Genomic DNA, 21,241 nt, shown 5'->3' with positions numbered 1-21,241 from the left:
TGTTCATTCTGTGTGTAGTGTGTGGTGTTCAATCTGTGTGTAGTGTGTGGTGTTCATTCTGTGTGTATTGTGTGTGTGTTTTTCAAGTGTGTCCCTGCTCCAGACGCTGGGCCTCGTACCCACAGTGGGGTGGAGGGGTGCTAGGACACCGTGTGCCTGGCTCTTCCTTTTCCTCTCCGCTAGCCGGAAATGGGCCCGCAGCTTGCTCTCAGATGGCCACCTTTCTATTATCTCGGCCAAGAACAGAGAGGGGGAAGAGTAGCTTCAGATATTACCACTATTCCCAGAATGTGAAGCCAGCTCACAAGGATGTTTAGCATGCAGCCACCACTATGCTTGAAAATATGGAGAGTGGTACTCAGTAATGTGTTGTGTTGGATTTGCCCCAAACATCATGCTGTGTATTCAGGCCAAAAATGTTATTGCTGTGAAATGTTTTTTTTGCAGTATTACTTTGTGTGTGTGTTTTTTAAACTTTTTAACAATACTAAACATACAAACGACAACATACAGATGCACACAAACATCCACAACATCAACCCTGCCCAGAACCACCTGATAACAGCACCATCTCCAGTACCAGTAACACTCTCCCCCACATGGCCTCAAACTGCACCATGTTGTTCCTCTCTGCCGCCCACACGCACTTTCAACATTTAGATAATAATGCATTTGACCTTTCCATTGTGTTAACGATGGGGAATTGGTTGATTTCCAGTTAGGTATACATTTTTTTCAAGATTATTGATGAGAAACGAATCGCCCTAATGCACCCTCATATGCCAGGGCTTGAAATATGCGGACAGATGGATTGTAGTGCCAGAATATTTGTTATTCTGTACAGGCTTCCTTCTGTTCACTCTGTCATTTAGGTTAGTATTGTGGACTAACTACAATGTTGTTGATCCATCCTCAGTTTTCTTCTATCACAGCCATTAAACTCAAACTGTTTGAAAGTCACCATTGACCTCATGGTGAAATCCCTGAAATCCTCTCCGGCAACTGAGTTGGGAAGGATTCCTGTATCTTTGTGGTAACTGGGTGTATTGGTACAACATCGAAAGTGTAATTAATAACTTCACCATGCTTAAAGGGATATTCAATATCTGCTTAAAAAATTCATTTTTTTTTACCCATCTACCAATTAGGTGCCTAATTGGCATTGGAAAACCTCTCTGGTCTTTGTGGTTGAATCTGTGTTTGAAATTCACTGCTCGACTGAGGGACCTTACAATTATCTGTATGTGTGGGTTACAGAGATGAGGTAGTCGTTCAAAAATCATGTTGCACAAAGAGTGAGTCCATGCAACTTATTATGTGCATTGATAAGGACCTTATTATTCCTGAACTTATTCAGGCTTGCCAGAACAATGTGGTGGAATACTTATTGACTCAAGACATTTCATTTGAAAAACATAATTCCACATTGTGGGGTATTTAATTACATTTAAATTCAGGCTGTAACAAAACAAAATGTGGAAAAGGTCAAGGGGTGTGAATACTTTCTGAAGGTGTTGTAGCCCTCAAGGAATTGAGTTTGAAACCCCGGGCACCCTCATAGATATCATCCTAACCAACTTGCCCTCTAAATACACCTCTGCTGTTTTCAACCAAGATCTCAGCGATCACTGCCTCATTGCCTGCATCCGTAATGGGTCAGCGGTCACCGGACCTCCACTCATCACTGTCAAACGCTCCCTGAAACACTTCAGCGAGCAGGCCTTTCTAATCGACCTGGCCCGGGTATCCTGGAAGGATATTGATCTCATCCCGTCAGTAGAGGATGCCTGGTTATTTTTTTTTAATGCCTTCCTCACCTTCTTAAATAAGCATGCCCCATTCAAGAAATGTAGAACCAGGAACAGATATAGCCCTTGGTTCTCTCCAGACCTGATTGCCCTTAACCAACACAAAAACATCCTATGGCGTTCTGCATTAGCATCGAACAGACCCTGTGATATGCAACTTTTCAGGGAAGCTAGAAACCAATATACACAGGCAGTTAGAAAAGCCAAGGCTAGCTTTTTCAAGCAGAGATTTGCTTCCTGCAACACAAACTCAATAAAGTTCTGGGACACTAAAGTCCATGGAGAATAAGAACACCTCCTCCCAGCTGCCCACTGCACTGAGGACAGAAAACACTGTCACCACCGATAAATCCACTATAATTGAGAATTTCAATAAGCATTTTTCTACGGCTTGCCATGCTTTCCACCTGGCTACCCCTACCCCGGTCAACAGCACTGCACCCCCCACAGCAACTCGCCCAAGCCTTCCCCATTTCTCCTTCTCCCAAATCCAGTCAGCTGATGTTCTGAAAGAGCTGCAAAATCTGGACCCCTACAAATCAGCCGGGCTAGACAATCCGTTTCTTTCTAAAATGATCTGTAAAATGATCTGAAATTGTTGCAACCCCAATTACTAGCCTGTTCAACCTCTCTTTCGTGTCGTCTGAGATTCCCAAAGATTGGAAAGTAGCTGCAGTCATCCCCCTCTTCAAAGGGGGGACACACTCTTGACCCGAACTGCTACAGACCTATATCTATCCTACCCTGTCTTTCTAAGGTTTTCGAAAGCCAAGTCAATAAACAGATTACTGACCATTTCGAATCCCACCATACCTTCTGCGCTATGCAATCTGGTTTCAGAGCTGGTCATGGGTGCACCTCAGCCACGCTCAAGGTCCTAAACGATATCCTAACCGCCATCGATAAGAAACAATACTGTGCAGCCGTATTCATTGACCTGGCCAAGGCTTTCGACTCTTGTCAATCACCACATCCTCATCGGCAGACTCGATAGCCTTGGTTTCTCAAATGATTGGCTCGCCTGGTCACCAACTACTTCTCTGATAGAGTTCAGTGTGTCAAATCGGAGGGCCTGTTGTCCGGGCAGTCTCTATGGGGGTGCTATGGGGGTTCCATTCTTGGACCGACTCTCTTCTCTGTATACATCAATGATGTTGCTCTTGCTGCTGGTGAGTCTCTGATCCACCTCTATGCAGACGACACCATTCTGTATACTTCTGGCCCTTCTTTTGACACTGTGTTAACAACCCTCCAGACGAGCTTCAATGCCATACAACTCTCCTTCCGTGGCCTCCAATTGCTCTTAAATACAAGTAAAACTAAATGCATGCTCTTCAACCGATCGCTGCCTGAACCTGCCTGCCCATCCAGAGTAGTGATGTTGGACTTAGCATATGTGGACAACTACAAATACCTAGGTGTCTGGTTAACTGTAAACTCTCCTTCCAGACTCACATAAAACATCTCCAATCCAAAGTTAAATCTAGAATTGGCTTCCTATTTCGCAACAAAGCATCCTTCACTCATTCTGCTAAACATACCCTCGTAAAACTGACCATCCTACCAATCCTCGACTTCGGCGATGTCATTTACAAAATAGCCTCCAATACCCTACTCAATAAATTGGATGCAGTCTATCACAGTGCCATCCGTTTTGTCACCAAAGCCCCATATACTACCCACCACTGCAACCTGTACGCTCTCGTTGGCTGGCCCTCGCTTCATACTCGTCGCCAAACCCACTGGCTCCAGGTCATCTACAAGACCCTGCTAGGTAAAGTCCCCCCTTCTCAGCTCGCTGGTCACCATAGCAGCACCCATCTGTAGCACGCGCTCCAGGAGGTATATCTCTCTGGTCACCCCAAAACCAATTCCTCCTTTGGCTGCCTCTCCTTCCAGTTCTCTGCTGCCAATGACTGGAATGAACTACAAAAATCTCTGAAACTGGAAACACTTATCTCCCTCACTAGCTTTAAGCACCAGCTGTCAGAGCAGCTCACAGATTACTGCACCTGTACATAGCCCATCTATAATTTAGCCCAAACAACTACCCCTCCCCCTACTGTATTTATTTATTTATTTTGCTCCTTTGCACCCCATTATTTATATTTCTACTTTGCACATTCTTCCACTGCAAATCTACCATTCCATTGTTTTACTTGCTATATTGTATTTACTTCGCCACCATGGCCTTTTTTTGCCTTTGCCTCCCTTATCTCACCTCATTTGCTCACATTGTATATAGACTTATTTTTCTACTCTATTATTGACTGTATGTTTGTTTTACTCCATGTGTAAGCCTGTGTTGTTGTATGTGTCGAACTGCTTTGCTTTATCTTGGCCAGGTCGCAGTTGTAAATGAGAACTTGTTCTCAACTTGCCTACCTGGTTAAATAAAGGTGAAATAAATGTTTAAAAAATACGCTGACCTGTTATTTCAGTGCCATTATGTTAGTTAACCCTCCCCTAAGGTCTTTGACACCTGAAGCGTTGTCTCTGTCAATGTCAGGTCAGCAGGAGGGCTCAGCTTAGTTGTAGGCGGGCGCCCCTCTTTGGGTCTTTGACAGGCGCTAGGCTATTTATAAAATCCATGTCTTATTTATTATATGATGAACATGTTAGGCTAATTCCTAGAACCTAGAAGGCAAATTCCCTGGCTTTTGTGGATGGTGTGAGATGAGAGAGGTGGGAATATTTGCTTTCTTTGTCTCAGTGTTGGTGTTTCTGTGGTTCTTTATCTAAGCCAAAGGAAGTATCTGATTATCTGATATGAATACTCAGGCTGAGTTCCAAATGGCACCCTACTACCTATACAGTGCACTACCTTTAGTGCAGTAAATAGGGAATAGGGTGCCACTGTGTCCATGATCAGTGCTCTGACTTTGACCTCCTGTTGATGAGTCGAGTATGGGCACTCATTGATGAGTCATTTTGCTCAAATGGTTTTGGTTCGCTTGAAATGGTTCAATAGATATCTTGTACTAACTCCCACTCCATTGTCTTTCTGTCTCTGTTCAGGTGGCCATCAAAATAGTGGACAAGACCCAGCTGGACGATGAGAACCTGAAGAAGATCTTCAGGGAGGTGCAGATCATGAAGATGCTGAGGCACCCTCACATCATTCGTCTCTACCAGGTCAGTAGATCACAGCTCCGGGGTGGAGTTTGCCCTAAGTACAGATCTAGGATCCCCTCCCACAACCATAACCTTAACCGTTTGTATGGAGATTGCAAATCTGACCCAAGATCAGTGTCTACAGGCAACTTCACCCTAAACCGGATCCACACTGCTGATGCCGTGTGTTTAGTGATGTTGACTGCAGCGGTTATATTGTCAATGCAAATGTCTGTCTCATCAGGTAATGGAGACCGAGAGGATGATCTACCTGGTAACAGAGTATGCCAGTGGCGGGGAGATTTTTGGTAAGTCTATCTTTCGTAGTAAGCCATTGTCTTTTTGTATGCTCACATAGTCACATTTGACCTCTCCACTTGTTCACAATTGTATGATTTACTACCTATGTCAATGGCTCTGGCTGGTGACTATCTGTTTGTCTGTGATCCTGGGTTTGACGTCGTCATTGTTTCAATGTGATGTGAAGTGGTGGATCTCGGGGAGATGCAGAGTAAAACCCCTGTAAAAGGCAAATGAACTGAATTTGAACTTTGGCCTCTCACCTGTTTGTGTTCAGACCACCTGGTGGCCCACGGCAGGATGGCGGAGAAGGACGCGCGGCGGAAGTTCAAGCAGATCGTGGCGGCCGTCCACTTCTGCCACTGCCGCAACATCGTCCACCGAGACCTGAAGGCCGAAAACCTGCTCCTGGATCACAACCTCAACATCAAGATTGCAGGTATAGTTTTTCTCTTGATTTCTAGGAGTGTGTTGGGGTAGATCACGGGAAGAGAAGGTTGATTTCTAGGAGTGTGTTGGGGTAGATCACGGGAAGAGAAGGTTGATTTCTAGGAGTGTGTTGGGGTAGATCACGGGAAGAGAAGGTTGATTTCTAGGAGTGTGTTGGGGTAGATCACGGGAAGAGAAGGTTGATTTCTAGGAGTGTGTTGGGGTAGATCACGGGAAGAGAAGGTTGATTTCTAGGAGTGTGTTGGGGTAGATCACGGGAAGAGAAGGTTGATTTCTAGGAGTGTGTTGGGGTAGATCACAGGAAGAGAAGGTTGATCCCCCCCTCGCTTATCTCCTTTTTTCCCCCTCTCTTTTTTTGAACTTCCCTCCTCTGCCCATGGTAGACTTTGGCTTCAGTAACCTGTTCTCCAGAGGTCAGCTACTAAAGACCTGGTGTGGGAGTCCTCCCTATGCTGCCCCAGAGCTCTTCGAAGGGAAGGAGTACGACGGACCCAAAGTGGACATCTGGGTCAGTGTCCTAGTCTTAGTAATGCTAGTTCCTATAAGAAACGACCACAGCTACTCCTCATAGCCTACACTGGACCATGGCTACGTCCAAATTCACACTTCCCGACATAGATTTAACAACGGTGGACATTCCTTCCAGCCCATACTTACACCCCAATCCAGTGCTTTCAAATCCAAGATAGGGAGTGTGTCTATGCCCACTTTTGGAAAAGGGTTGAGAATCTCACCTATGAGGGATTACTCCTCCTCATCCTTTTCCTCTTTCTCGCTCTCTTTCTCTCTCGCTCTCTCTCTTTCTCTGTGTAGAGTTTGGGCGTGGTGCTGTATGTTCTGGTGTGCGGTGCCTTGCCGTTTGACGGCAGCACCCTCCAGAACCTGAGGGCCCGGGTGCTGAGCGGGAAGTTCCGCATCCCCTTCTTCATGTCCACAGGTGAGACCCGATGCCAGCACTAGTACCTTGCAAGTTGAAACAATGGTGTCTTCTACGGGGTCTGACTGGCTGCTGTGAGGTGTGTTGCTCTTCTGACGCCGTGTTCTGTCTGACAGACTGTGAGTACCTGATCCGACACATGCTGGTGCTGGAGCCCAGTAGACGCCTCTCCATGGAGCAGATCTGTAAGAACAAGTGGATGAAGCAGGGAGACCCCGACCCAGAGTTTGAGAGGGTGAGTTCCCGAACTCTGGGTCCATCGAGCTGCTTTTGGATGATCTGGCAAGACTGCTCTGAGCCATTGTCTTTGATTTCAATGGACTCAATGAAGAATGGACCCAACGTTTTAATGGATTTTCTGTCTCTGTCTCTCTCAGTTGATAGTGGAATGTGAGCAGGTGAAGTCTGAGCGGGAGACCGAGCTCATTAACGAGCAGGTGCTGATGGCCATGTCTGAGATGGGACTGGACCGCGAGCGCACACTCCAAGTGGGACCAACACACACACACTAGACACACGATTGTTGCAGTAGGCAAACGCTGTTGTGCATATGAAATGCCATTGGCTAACGGTTGTCTTGTTTCACCTCTCTTTCGCCCGTTCTCTCCAGTCTCTGCACACGGATGCGTACGATCACTACAGCGCCATCTACAGCCTGCTCTCTGACCGCCTGAAGAAACACAAGACCCTGCGCGTGGCCCCGCCCACGCCACGCCCCATTGGCTACCCTCTCAACGCTGTACAGGTAACCTTTGCCCCTCGGATCTATAGATTCTAAGGAATTTGATTTGATTGGTTACTAAGATTATATGGAACGGATACCATATCATGGTTAAGTTATACAATTAGGTGTCTTTTTGGGGGTTAGAGGTATATAATGTGTGGAGCAAACTGGCCTAATGTAGTTCACTTTATAAAAAGATAAATAGTATTATTCTTTTTTTCTCCCCCCACCCCCTTCCGTCGGTTCACTCTCGCGCCTTTCTCCGGTAGTCAATACTTTACCTCAGATGCCTTTGTACTTCAGTGAATGATGAAGCCTACAAAAGAGGAATGGAAACGTCTCGTTGCAGCCAAGGACACATCACTAACATCAGAGCCATTCAAAGGAAAGAGCGATGTTTTAGCGAAATTTGCTAGTTGTCTTTGACAACGAAGGAACTGAGTAGAAGGCTTGGGCTCCCAAATTGGCGCAGCGGTCTAAGGCACTGCATCTCAGTGCTTGAAGCGTCACTGCAGACACCCTGGTTCGATTCCAGGCTTTATCACAACCGGCCGTGATTGGGAGTCCCATAAGGCAGCGCACAATTCGCCAAGTGTCGTCCGGGTTTGGCCGGTGTAGGCCGTCATTGTAAATAATTTCTTAACTGACTTGCCTAGTTAAAGGTTAAAAACAATATTAAAAATACTGCGGTTTAATCAAATGCCAACCGGAGAGCGGAACAAGCGGCATTAGCTGCTTTACTACCGACAACGTTACCGGTCAAGCCCAATTGTTTGCCTACTTAACTAAACCTGTGCCATCTGAGGTGAAGAGGGGGATGTGTTTTAGGTTATTATCCTGCTGAAAGGTGAATTTGTAGTGTCTGGTGGAAAGCAGACTGAACCAGGTTTTACTCTAGGATTTTGTCTGTGCTTAGCTCCATTCTTTTTATTACATTTTCTTTTTTTTATCCCCAGTCCTTTACGAATACAAGCATGCCCATAACATAATGCAGCCAGCACTATGCATGAAAATATGTAGAGTGATACTTAGTAATGTGTTGTATTGGTTTTGCCCTTAACATATCACTTTGTATTCAGGACAAAAGGTGAATTGCTTTGCCACATGTTTTGCAGTATTACTTTAGTGCCTTGTTGCAAATACGGTACATGTTTTGGAATATTTTATTCTGCACAGGCTACCTTCCTTTCACTCTGTCAGTTAGGTTAGTATTTTGGAATAACTACAATGTTGTTGATCCATCCTCAGCTTTCTCCTATCACAGCCATTAAACTCTGTAACTGTTTTAAAGTCACCATTGGCATCATGGTGAAATCCCTGAGAGGTTTCCTTCCTCTCCGACAACTGAGTTAGGAAGGATGCCTGTATCTTTGTAGTGACTAGGTGTATTGATACACCATCCAAAGTGTAATTAACTTCACCATGCTCAAACCATCCGTTACGTTGAGGTGAACGGAGTGATCCACATCCCCCTATCAGCAGGCCAGAGCAGATTGCTAGCCAATCAGGTCGATCATTGAGTGACCTTAGCTGTGTGTGTGTGTACGTGTTTGTGTGTACGCATGTCTTTTTCCTGCAGACGGATCAGCAGGGTAATCCCGTTAGCATGAATGTCCCTCACGTCCAGCTGATCAACCCAGAGAACCAGATCGTTGAGGTTAGTGAGTCCACCCACATCCATTTCACAATCCTGCAATGCAGCTGCTCTAGTGACACTGACATGGTGGCCTGTTTGCTATGATCGCTTTAAGCTTAGCCTCCTGGCACACTTCTTTAGAGTCCAAGACAGACGTTTTTTATCTCGATACAAAATCATTTTTGGGTCACAATTTAAGTACCGTACTGCGATTTGTTTTCAATGAAATGGTCAAAAAGAAACACAATTAGCTTTTTTAGCAAAGAGCAATTTCTCAAGCAAGAATTTTGCTTGGACTGTGGTCTAAACTACCTGTTGTTGGTAGTGACGTTTGGGAATCTCTATCTTATTGGTCTATTAGGTAATTTACCAGGCAGGCCAGAACTCCATCCCACCTAAACAGGCAGAAATTCAGGTGGTCTTTTCAAACAGCTCTTACACTAAAAGGACATTATCATAATTTTCACAATTTCACAGTATTATTCCAGCCTCATAATGTGGAAATATATAAAACTGCACTGGGCCTTTTTATGTAGGAATTTAATACCTTTTTTATCTAGACTGCACAGCAATTGTGTTGTTTTGTGGGATCCTACACTAATATAACCCTGTGATTCACATATATCCAACTCTGAATTACACAGATACACAATGGCATACCACATACACAAATGCAGAATCGAATGTATTGTTACACATACAGATATTGTTTGTCGTTTGCTGTGTAGCCGGACGGAAACATGGCCCTGGACAGTGATGACGCGGAGGAGCCGTCTCCAGAGGCCATGGCTCGCTACCTGTCCATGAGGCGTCACACTGTGGGCGTCCCAGACCCCAGGTACTCTATTCACTTTGTCTCTCCTGTCTGTCCGTCCGTCGGTCTGTCTCTCTATCTTGCCGTCTGGCTGGCTGTTTGTCTGGCTGTCTTTTATCAGTGTGTGTACCCTTGTGTGTGTGTGTACGTACGTGTGTTTGTGTGTACGTACGTGTGTGTGTGTACGTACGTGTGTGTGTGTGTGTGCATGCGTGTGTGTGCGTGCGTGCGTGTGTGTGTGTGCGTGCGTGTGTGTGCGTGTGTGTACGTGTGTGCTTGCATCTCCTTGCTGACTGTGTTCTCTATCAGGACGGAGATGCAGGAGGATCTGCAGAAGCTTCCCCCTGGGTTCCCCCGTGTGGCCCCCCAGCCCCCCTTCCCTATGCCCCCCACCATGGGCCACATGCACACACTGATGCCCACCCAGAACCCACACCTGCAGCCCACACAGCAGCTGGAATACAAGGTGAGGGATCAGAAAGTGTGTGTGTGTGGTATGACAGAGTATAGTTACATAGTCCATCTATATTTATATATGTGTGGGCTAAACTGATGTCCCTCCCGCTCTCTGTCCCTCCAGGAGCAGTCCCTGCTGCAGCCCCCCACCCTGCAGCTGCTGAATGGCATGGGACCCCTGGGCCGCAGGGCCTCGGATGGTGGGGCCAACATCCAGCTGCACGCCCAGCTACTGAAGAGGCCACGGGGACAGTCCCCTCTGGTCGCCAACCCTGTGAGTCCCTACCCTCCAAATGTTAGCGTGTGTGTGTGTGTGTGTGTGTGTGTGTGTGTGTGTGTGTGTGTGTGTGTTTAAGAGCCAGAACTGGATTCAAATGCATGTGTATTTGTTATTTAAATACTTATTTTCTGTGTATAATGTAAATATAAATAAATAATGTCGTCCGGATCAACAATTTTCAAATAATTTCATATTAAATGACAACTATTTGAAAATATTTTCAAATACTTATGTACAAATCCACTATTTTAAATACTGGGTTCAAATGCATGGGAGTATTTATTTTGTATTTGAAAATACACTGTATATTTGAGTATTTTCAAATGCATGCCATTACTTTCCCAGTGTATTTCCAAATACATCCCAGTATTCAACTACTAAATGTACTTCCAAATGCCTTTGAAAGTTATTGAGATATCCTAAATAGTATTTAAACCCAGGTCACTTAAGAGTATAGTTTTTGTCTAGTTCAGTCTACTATGCCATGTGCTCTGTCAGTGCCTATGTACCTGCTCTGTCCACTGAGGTGACAGTGGTTTTATACATCCCCCACCTGTTTTCAGTGTCACTGTCCAACATTGCTTTTCCTCATCATGTTCTCTCTCTCTTCTTCTCCCGTTCTCCCTCTCCCTCCCTCTTGCAGCACCCCATCCCGGCTGTGGCTCCGGTGGATGAGGAGGGTTCTGACGGGGAGCCCGACCAGGAGGCGGTGCAGAGGTAAGCCTGGGAGGGTGACGGGGACAGGGGCGCTTTGGAGCGTGACCGTAGAAGCGCTGGTGTTCCTGGGTTACTGGGAGTCGAGATGCAAGTAGGCTGCAGCACTGCTTTCTGCCACCGGGGGACCTGGCCACTGTTGTTCCGGTGCCCCCTTCTCATCACGCAACTGGCTTTCATAAGGCGATCAAGCAACTCCTCTCCAACTTCTACCAAATCTACCTCTCTAAATCTCCTCTTAAAATATCTCTCTCATTTCAAATTATGCCGCCAAATTATCCCGCCACGGCTTCGCTTACACTAAGCTTGCTCAAACAATCCAATCCTCAAATTGGAACGGGGGGTTGTGGGCGTTATCTGATGTGTGATTCGTCCTGCCTGAAGGAAGGGGGAGGGTGTTTTTTTCCCCCCTCCCCCAATGAGGACAGAGAGCTGACCAGTGCTGCTTCCTGTCTCCCTCCCCGCGGCCCAGGTACTTGGCGAACCGCTCCAAGCGGCACACGACGCACGCGCTCATGAGCACGGCGCACGGCGGTGAGCCGCTGGCAGACTCGCAGAGGCCCCAGGGCTCCCGACAGAGGGGGTGGGCCCCGGAGCAGCACTGCCGGTGAGGGGCCCCACACTGAGGCTGACAGACAGACACCCCGCCCCAGGCCAGGGGGGGCATGCATGGGCCCCGACCCACAGCAACGAGGGAGCAGGGACAGTATCTAGAGATAGGGACACAAGCACTAAAGATGCACAGACACACATACACCCCCTTCACTGAGCCAAAAGTCCTCACTGGGGGTGGGGGTGGGGGGGGGGGGGGGTGCATGGGCCCCAGCATTCAGCGAGGCAGGGAAAGGGGCACAGAAACTTATGAGACATCCACAGAGACACATATTCTCACGCTATAATGAGCTGAAAGTCCATACCAGGGGGGGCATGAATGGGCTCCAGCCAGCACACAGGAGCAGGGACCTGGACACCATTGCACCATGCAGGTTACACTATCGTAGTCACCAGCTTGAAGCATACGACATGAGGACTTCTAGTGATCCAGGGGTAGGTTAGGTAACAGAACCAGTTACCAGAGCCTTGCGCCGGGCTCCGAGTTCTCTTGAGCTGCAGGTCAGCCGTTGGACAGTCTGGGTTCTGGAGAAGTTGCCATCTCATTGGCTGAGGACAGATATTATCGAGCGTCTCAGAGTAGGAGTGCTGACCTAGGATCAGCTCCCCATCTAATCTCGTTCATTGGGACCTTATCCGGCAAAACCGATCCTGAATCAGCACTCTGAGACGTTTGATACATGCGGCTGGTCTTCTGATACTGTTTGAACACGTTCAGCTCTGTTTAGAAGAGGCATCTTTATTATAATTATTCCAAGCTGTTCATTCTACAGCCAGTTTGAGTCAGCCTAGCTATTATCTGATTTCTCTAGCTAGCTATTATCTGATTTCTCTAGCTAGCTATTCTCGGTATAGATTTTCTTTTCTTGTTTGACTGCAACTGAAGGACGCTTCAGGTATTGGATTCTCCAAATGATCTTGCCGATGAGGTCTTGGTTTGGACTGGGTATGACGACACAGTGACGCAGTCCTGCTGTGTGTTGCTGTGGATCCTCTGTTCACGGTTCTAGGATCAGCTGTTTGTTTACAGTGACATTATGATCATGCAGAGAGACCAGAGGAGCTCATGGAAATGTGATTTTTCATTCTTTCATTTTTCTGTCTGTATGACTTCGTCTGTATGCGACTTCACCTCTGTATCCATTTCTATGTATGTCTGGCTCCTGTCTATGTGTCTGTTTGTTTGCGGCTCTGCGCTTCTCCCCAGGTCCATCTACAAGGACTGTAACACCCTGCACTTGCCCATGGAGCGTTTCTCCCCTGTGAGGCGCTTCTCCGATGGGGCCACCACCATCCAGGCCTTTAAGACCCACCTGGAGAACAGCAGCCTCATCAGGCAGCTCAAACAGGTACTGTACACCCCCACCTGGTTCTGTGCACCCTCACCTGGTACATACAGTGCATTCGGGAAGTATTCAGACCAGTTGACTTTTCACACATTTTATGTTACAGCCTTATTCTAAAATGTATTAAATGAACACAAATCCTCGTTTATCTACACACTGTACCTCATAATGACCAAGCGAAAACGGGTTTTCACATATCTTTACAAATGTATGACAAATAGAAAACGGATACCTTATTTACGTAAGTATTCAGTCCCTTTGCTATAAGACTTGAAATTGAGCTCAGGTGCATCCTGTTTACTTAATCATCCTTGAGATGTTTCTACAACTTGATTGGAGTCCACCTGTGGTAAATTCAATTGATTGGACATGATTTGGAAAGGCACACACCTGTCTATTTAAGGTCCAAAGTTGACAGTGCATGTCAGAGCAAAAACCAATCCATGAGGTCGTAGGAATTGTCTGTAGAGCTCAGAGACAGGACTGTGTCGAGGTGCAGATCTGGGGAAGGGTAACAAAAAATGTCTGCACCATTGAAGGTCCCCAAGAACACAGTGGCCTCCATCATTCTTAAATGGAAGAAGTTTGGAACCACCAAGACTCTTCCTAGAGCTGGCCGCCCAGCTAAACTGAGCAATCAGGGGAGAATTGCCTTGGTCAGGGAGGTGACCAAGAACCCGATGGTCATTCTGACAAAGATCCAGTGTTTCTCTGGGGAGATGGGAGAACCCTCCAGAATGACAACCATCTCTGCAGCACTCCACCAATCAGGCCTTTATGGTAGAGTGGCACATGACAGCCTGCTTGGAGTTTGCCAAAAGGCACCTAAAGGACTCAAATGATGAGAAACAAGATTCTCTGGTCTGATGAAATCAAGTTCAAAGTATTTCGGGACAAGTCTCTGAATGTCCTTGAGTGACCCAGCCAGAGCCCGGACTTGAATCCAATCGAACATCTCTGGAGAGACCTGAAAATAGCTGTGCAGCAACGCTCCCCATCCAACCTGAAAGAGCTTGAGAGGAAGAAAGGGAGAAAGTCCCCAAATACAGATGTGCCAAGCTTGTAGCATCAAACCCAAGAAGGCTTGAGGCTGCAATCACTTCCAAAGGTTCTTCAACAAAGTACTAAATAAAGGTTCTGAATACTTATGTAAATGTGATATTTCCGTTTTTCTTTTATACATTGGCAAACATTTCTAAAAACCTGTTTTTGCTTTGTCATTATGGGGTATTGTGTGTAGATTGATGAGTGAAAAAAAAACAATTAAATATTTTCGAAACAGTCAAGGGTTCTGAATACTTTCTCAAAGCACTGTATCTCACAGCCTCCCAAAAGACATAGCATTTTTATGTTTTCTTCTTTCACGAGAGACTAGTCCTGATTTACCACTTCCTGCAGCTCCTAAGCATAGTCCTGCCTTACCCCGTACCTGCTCCAATGTATCTACCTGCTGCTCCTACATAGGTGCCCGGACTGCCCACAACCCCTGGTGCGCAAGTGTGCATGCCACACAAGCCTCCCTTGACGTCATCCACTTACTTTCCACCTGCTTTGTTTTCCTACACAGTGAAAGGACAGATTTAGATACTGAGCCTCTTTAGAGGAGATTCAGTGTAGAGTCAGTGTGTACATCTCCACTTTGTACTGTTCTGGTGTTTTAATGACTGACTCCCTGATGTCGTCTATCGTCATACTAAACTGTCTGGCCTCACTGGAAAGTATTTTGTTAATGCATCCGGGGGAAAGAGCGGGTCTTACCGTGATTCAATGAATGCCTTTGTCACAATAGAATCACTTGCATACGCACATAGCTAGATAGCTTGTCAAGTGCTCTACTTTTGCCTCTGGAAGTTCCAGGTAGTATGAAACACAGGAACCGGCTCTCCATTGAGATCCCATCAGTTGAAAGGCCTCTTGTAATTCTCTTTCTCTCAAATCCGCTGGTCCTTATTTCCCCTACCCACCTGCTCCTGCTGATCCTGCCTTAACCCGTACCCACCTGCTCCATTGTATCGACCCGTGTAGAGACACCAAAACACAGGCTTCTTCTTGTTTAGTCTGTATACTTAAATACCCCTTCCATCCATCTTTTTTTCCAGAAACCATACCATTCTACCATTCTCCGAAACCAAGGACATTTTTAATTTTTTGCTTTTCATTCAATATGTTTCCATGTAAAGAACAAGTCATCTATGTACTTTTTTCATCTTTTTTTATCCAGCTTTTTTCGACATTCTGTCACCTGCACCTCTACACAACGCCGAGGCTGGCGTTCAACTATATTGAAATATGTAAAGACTTACCAAAAACAAACTTGTGTTTTTTGTTTTTTGCATTGCTCTGCAGTCTACAATACTTCTTTGGGTAAGCACTGCAACTCCTAAGCATTGTCCTGCCTTACCCCGTACGCTTCTGTTTCATTATATCTTCCTTCTGCACCCAAGTGTGCAGGCACTTGATGTAATCCACTTACTCCCACTTAACCTTCAATTAGTTTGATTCCATACACAAGGACAGATTGTGCAGTGTTGGATTGAAACACTGAACTGCTTTAGCAATACAGTCAGTATGTAATAGACACAGATCCAAGGTGGAGGCATCAAGAGGTTCAGCAGGTTTGAGGATATTGGGATTGGCCTAAGGGTGCCGATGTCACTGGGGTGGTAATTAGGGGTAATCCCACAGACTCAAATTTGGGATGGTGTTATGGTGAGAGTAAACACTAGGCTGTTGGGTCATGGGGGTGAGCGTCAATACAAAACAAGCTGCCATTGATGTCGCCGGCACTTCTGCCCTCGGTCAAAGCTAAAGTCATTACGGCACCCAGAACCAAATCCGCTAGCCTTGTCCCAGATCTGTTGTGCTATCATGTCAACTCTTTGTCATGCCAAAATGATAGCACAAACAGGTCTGGGACCAGGCTAGATATTAGCTAATCGATTTAACAGTTTATGTCGAGCCTGTGATGAGAGACTAGCGCTAGAGAGGTGGCGGAGGGATCTCCAAGGTCATTGTAGCAGTGCACAACAAGGCAATAGGGAAAATTCTATATTGATGATTTCAGAACCGGTCTGTATTATGGAGTTAACAGCCATTTTAGAAGTGTAAGGAAGGACAACATGCCTTGCATACAAACCTCATAGACTCTGAAATGGATTCAATTTAATTCAAAAAGCTTTATTGCTCATCCAATATACATAAGAAGGAAATGGCCTTTTTGACATGCGACAAAGAATTGATTTTAATCTCTTTTATTGTTGCATTCTATTATCGTTGGATGGGGTATTCTGCGTGAAAGTGACCGCAAGTAATGCTATTCATTATATTTCAGGTTCCACTGTCTTTCTTTGTGTGGTCTCTAACAACAATATGTTTGTTGTGTGTTTGTGCGCGTATGTGTACCAGGAGTGTGAGCAGCTGCAGAAGATGTACGCTTTCCCCCAGGACGAGCGGCTGCTTGAGCACACACAACAACAGCATTTCCTGTACCAGCAGGAGCAGCAGATTCTACACCAGCAGATACAGGTCACTGTGACACACACCGACACAGGCGCACATACACACGCACGCGGCGACAGACACACACACAGAGACACACAGAGAAAGACACAGACACACACACTGCATGGTTTGTATCAGCTGGAGCAGTGTCTTCTACACCAGCAGATGCAAGTCACTTTGAGCCTGGGATATTTCTGTCCCCATCTCTGAAAGACACACACACTGGGAAATGCAGGTCGATGTGACACAAACACCGTAAACACATGCCATTATGCGTTCCTAAATAGTTTTTCCATTAGCTAAATCTTTCCCTCCGTTCTGCAGGCCCTGTCTTTGGGACACGGAGACTGCCAGCCCAGTCACCTTACCCACCAGCTCCAGAGGTGAAAACACCACACACACACACCCTGAGTTGTCAACACCCCCACACTCTGAGCAAGAGACAGATGATACTCATTAGTGACTAATAACAAGCATTTATTTTTATGCACACAGGTTCAAAGGAACACACTCTATGGCAATAGTCTGCAAAACACATGTAGTGCAGCTCAGAGAAGCTCCACCAACAAGCCAGGCTTTTGTGGCGCTCTATTGATTTGAAGTGTTATTTACATCCCTGTCTGTTCTCTCCCTTCCCTCAGGTTGCATATCCAGCCCTCCAGCCCACCGCCTACACATGCCAGCAACCACCTTTTCAGACAGCCCAATCAGAGTCCCCCTCCAACAGCGATGATGCAGGGGCATGGTGAGTTCTAACTCCACCCCTTATTCTTACTTGTCTTTTTATTGGACTAAAGGACTGAATGATCAGTAAATATGACAGCATTGTTAATGATCCCTTATTAAGACTAAGTGATGGTTGAAATAACCCGTTTGTAGGTATATTAGCTCTCTCCTGACTGACTGATCTCTCCCTCCTCCCCCCAGGTGTACCATCAGCGGTGCAGTACCAGCACGCCCCCGCCCTCTACCAGCCCTCCAGCGGGAGTCCCCCCCCTTGCGGCCTTTGCCCCGTCACACTGCCCCCCCAGCAGCAGCAGCCCTGCTCCTCTTCCCGTGGGGGGGGCGTCCCCATGCCCCAGCAGCAGGTGACTATCCAGGTGCAGGAGGTGGAGCTAGGAGGGGGCGGGGCCCTGCAGCGCCAGCAGCAGGCTTTCCTTTCCACGCCGTGCTCTCACCGGGTCCTGGGGAAGCAGCTGAGCGCAGACAATGCCGAGACCCACAGGTGACCCTCACGCTGCCTGTATGGCTGACCGTCATGGCTGTCCCCCTTTGCACTTTTTGATTTTAGTTTTTATTTTCCCTCCATCACTTTTCTTAATCTTTCATGTTCTTCAACTCTGTGTTTTGGGCTTTCTCGCATGTCCTCACACTGTAAATACCTCCATTTCATCTATTTTTCCACCCCCCCCCCAAAAAAAATTATTTTGGTTTTTGTCATCTTCAGTTATTGTAGATTTCAGTCTCTCATACCTCCGTCAACCCTAGGAAGCCATGGTCCTGAAACCCAAAACTCACTCATAATACAGTTTTATAAACCGTGTTGCCCGTGGTGTAAATCTTTTTGGGCTTGTATTATTGGGAGGTGGGATTTAGAGGCAGCATGGGATGCATCCTAAATGGCAGCCTATTCCCTATATCCTGAACTCCTTTAGACCATGTGCCCTGGTCAAAAGTACTCTATATAGCAGGGGTGTCAAACAAATGGACCCGTGAGCCGATTCAATCGGGCCCTTTCGAAAACGAAAGCTAGACATTCAGGGAGCATAAAACATCCAAAATGCAGCGGACAGAGGTTATGTTATCTTTTGCACTTTTTGACTGCGAGGAAATATAATCAATATTAAGTGCGGCCCTCGAGACCTCTGTGAAGACCGAATGCAACCTGCGGGGCCAAATTAGTTTTTTTTACGCCCCTGCTATTCAGGTACAACAGGGTCTTACACCTGATCGGTTAGTGGATTTCAGACAAATTCTTGTGGGTTTTTACATTGAGAAATACCACTGTTACCAAAGTGTTTTGATAAACCAAAAAACCTACTTGGCTGAAAAAGAAGACGTCCCGTCACCTCTGATTCCTCCACTGAGATTGGCTGACTAAATGGACTTTGGTGGTGGGATGACTGCTAGTGGTAGGAGTGTCCCTTCCAGCTGGTAGCAACACTGTAGGAACTAGGAATTCCTATACCCAACAGTCTGTGTGTTGTATTTCTCCTCCACCCCAGCTGGTAGTAACACTGTAGGAACTAAACACATATACACCCAACAGTCTGTGTTGTATTTCTATGTTTAGCCCATTGAGAGGGGGTGACAAGCTTGGTGGTTACCTCATCATTTGATTTTCCTGTCATTTCCTCTGGCAAAGCAACAGCATTTGTGTGTATTTGAGGTTGTCACTCAATACCATGACTGCTTGCACACCCTTCAGTGGACTTGTGACCTTTAATCCGGAAGGCTTCTGTGCTAATTATCACCCATAATAGTGGGTCATACTGTTGTATTTAAGATGTAGAATTGTATTGTCATGTCAGAATCACGTAGACATATTTGTGTTTTGTCATACTTCTCTCACCACTCATACTGTTCATAATAACTCATTTCATTTTTGTACTACTACTAATAATAACTGGCATTTATTTCTTGTATACTTCCTTAATCCAAAATACTTCATCTCAATGGTGTATTTGTTTTTTCCCCTCTCAGAAGTATTTGCATTGGATGATACATTTTGTTGCAAGTAGCATATAAGCTGACTATTCCCCCGCTCTTCCCTGGTCCCTCCCCAGTCGCAGCCTCGGACGGTTCAACACGTACGACCAGGCCGCCTTCAACCCCCATCTGTTCGGCGAGGGGTCTCGGCCATCGGGGGTGGTGGGTGGCTACAACCCCTACCTCCAGGGGACCTCCCTCAAGGTTCCAGGGATGGAGGGCTACCAGGGTGGGGTGGTTGGTGGCGCTGGAGGCGGGGGCTACGGGAGCCCCTCTGCCCTGCAGCAGGCTCTCCTCTCCCCCACCCCCCTGGAGTACCGGCCCCAGCAGCACGTCACCCCCACCCTACAGGGTCTCCTCTCCCCCCGCCACTCCCTGACGGGCCACGCCGACCCCCGCCTGCCCCCCCAGGACCTGGCCTCCCTGCTGAAGAGGCAGAGCCCTCGTCCGGCACCCCCCAATTCCCCCAACGTGCCCCAGGACTACACGGAAATGCTGCTGCTGCGCCAGCTCGGCCAAGGGGAGTCTCTGGAGCCGGGAAGCCCCTACCACCACCTCCTCCAGATCAGGCCCCCAGATGTCCAGCCCCCCAGCCTGCCCCACTCAGAGAGCATGGAGGAGGATGACCTGCCACCCGGCTACCATGAGGGTCTCCTGGCCAAGGCCCAAGGCTGTGGGGACGGCCATGACCTGCTGGGCCCCCCCCAGGGAGGGACGCCCCCCTACAACTCCCCCACACACAGACACGGCTACATCAGGAGCACCACCACAACCAGAGGTAAGGGTCAAGCAGGCTCAATCGTAGAAATAGAAGGACAATTTCGATTCTGTACATTCTATTTCTATGGTGTCATGCTTTTTACACATTCCTGCTTCGGTCACACAAGCTACATTCTACATTGTTAACTTAGCAACTTCAGTAATCCCTCCCTCCCTCTCTTCCCCCTTCCAGACAATGAGCATGTTGACTGCAGGACCCAGGGGCAGCAGGTTATGGAGCAGGGCGTGCCTGACCGTAACGGAGTGGGCTACTCTACCAGGGGCCCCCAGGGGGACGGCTATCGGCCCCGGGGCCAGCTACAGCGCCACCACACCATCCAGACCTGCGACGATGCCTATGTGAGTCTCTCACGGTGCTCCGTTTGGGACCACAGAAATAGAATCTACAGAATCTCTCAGCCTCTTGTGTATCTCTCAAAGGATTGGATAGTTTCAATGGATAGGTCTTAGGCTAGGTAAACTATCAGAGGGCACGATGGACCGTGTTGCTCTTACCTATCTTTTCAGATCTGTATGGCATGCCTAGGGGTTGATTTGGAATTGAACATTGTGTGTCTGTGTGCGTGCGTTTATGTACTTAACATGTCTTTCTGCACCGCCTCAGGACCAGGCCGAGCCCATGTCTGGGATGAGCCTATTGGCTGGCAAGGCTCTGAGCTCCGCCCGCATGTCTGACATCCTCAGCCAATCATCTCTGACAGGAAGCCAGCAGCTCCACCAGCGGGAAGAGTCAGGTCAGTGTCACGTACGCGTACTCGCATACTAAACGGGGTAAAGTGAGTGAAACGTGGCAGACTCAGTTTGGTCTAAGTAAAATGTGAACTCTAAAATAATCTCTATCACAGGACAGAGTATAACAATATATGCCTTTTTAGCAGACACTTGCATGCATTTTCTATTGGTGGTCCCAAAGGGAATTGAACCCATAATCCTGCCGTTATAAATAGATATATTATTGTGAAATACACCAGATAGGTGCAGTGACATGTTGTTTTACAGGGTCAGCCATAGTAGTAAGGCGCCCCTGGAACAAATTAGGATTAAGTGCCTTGCTTAATAG

General features: G+C 47.0%; 1 protein-coding gene across 4 annotated transcripts in view; it reads left to right on the top strand.

Moving 5' to 3' along the window:
• Positions 1-21,241, top strand: part of sik3 (SIK family kinase 3) — a 42,697-nt gene that overhangs the window by 18,016 nt on the left and 3,440 nt on the right. Inside the window, exons 2-23 of one of the 4 annotated variants that reach the window (XM_055896290.1) lie at positions 4,827-4,943; positions 5,167-5,230; positions 5,500-5,661; positions 6,056-6,180; positions 6,486-6,609; positions 6,726-6,844; positions 6,987-7,097; positions 7,220-7,354; positions 8,913-8,990; positions 9,698-9,807; positions 10,093-10,249; positions 10,364-10,513; positions 11,163-11,236; positions 11,706-11,840; positions 13,053-13,194; positions 16,597-16,716; positions 17,017-17,075; positions 17,334-17,437; positions 17,620-17,917; positions 19,479-20,179; positions 20,354-20,520; positions 20,786-20,915. In XM_055896290.1, coding sequence (XP_055752265.1) covers positions 4,827-4,943; positions 5,167-5,230; positions 5,500-5,661; positions 6,056-6,180; positions 6,486-6,609; positions 6,726-6,844; positions 6,987-7,097; positions 7,220-7,354; positions 8,913-8,990; positions 9,698-9,807; positions 10,093-10,249; positions 10,364-10,513; positions 11,163-11,236; positions 11,706-11,840; positions 13,053-13,194; positions 16,597-16,716; positions 17,017-17,075; positions 17,334-17,437; positions 17,620-17,917; positions 19,479-20,179; positions 20,354-20,520; positions 20,786-20,915 — 3,382 coding nt within the window. Of the gene's footprint in view, positions 1-4,826; positions 4,944-5,166; positions 5,231-5,499; positions 5,662-6,055; positions 6,181-6,485; positions 6,610-6,725; positions 6,845-6,986; positions 7,098-7,219; positions 7,355-8,912; positions 8,991-9,697; positions 9,808-10,092; positions 10,250-10,363; positions 10,514-11,162; positions 11,237-11,705; positions 11,841-13,052; positions 13,197-16,589; positions 16,717-17,016; positions 17,076-17,333; positions 17,438-17,619; positions 17,918-19,478; positions 20,180-20,353; positions 20,521-20,785; positions 20,916-21,241 lie in introns of all 4 variants that reach the window. The other 3 variants (XM_055896289.1, XM_055896292.1, XM_055896291.1) reach the window with 3 other exon arrangements.

This window comes from Salvelinus fontinalis, chromosome 33, assembly GCF_029448725.1.
Source record: "Salvelinus fontinalis isolate EN_2023a chromosome 33, ASM2944872v1, whole genome shotgun sequence".
Taxonomy (NCBI): domain Eukaryota; kingdom Metazoa; phylum Chordata; class Actinopteri; order Salmoniformes; family Salmonidae; genus Salvelinus; species Salvelinus fontinalis.
Note: the sequence above shows the minus strand (reverse complement) of the source record. Positions and strands in the feature narration are given on the sequence as shown.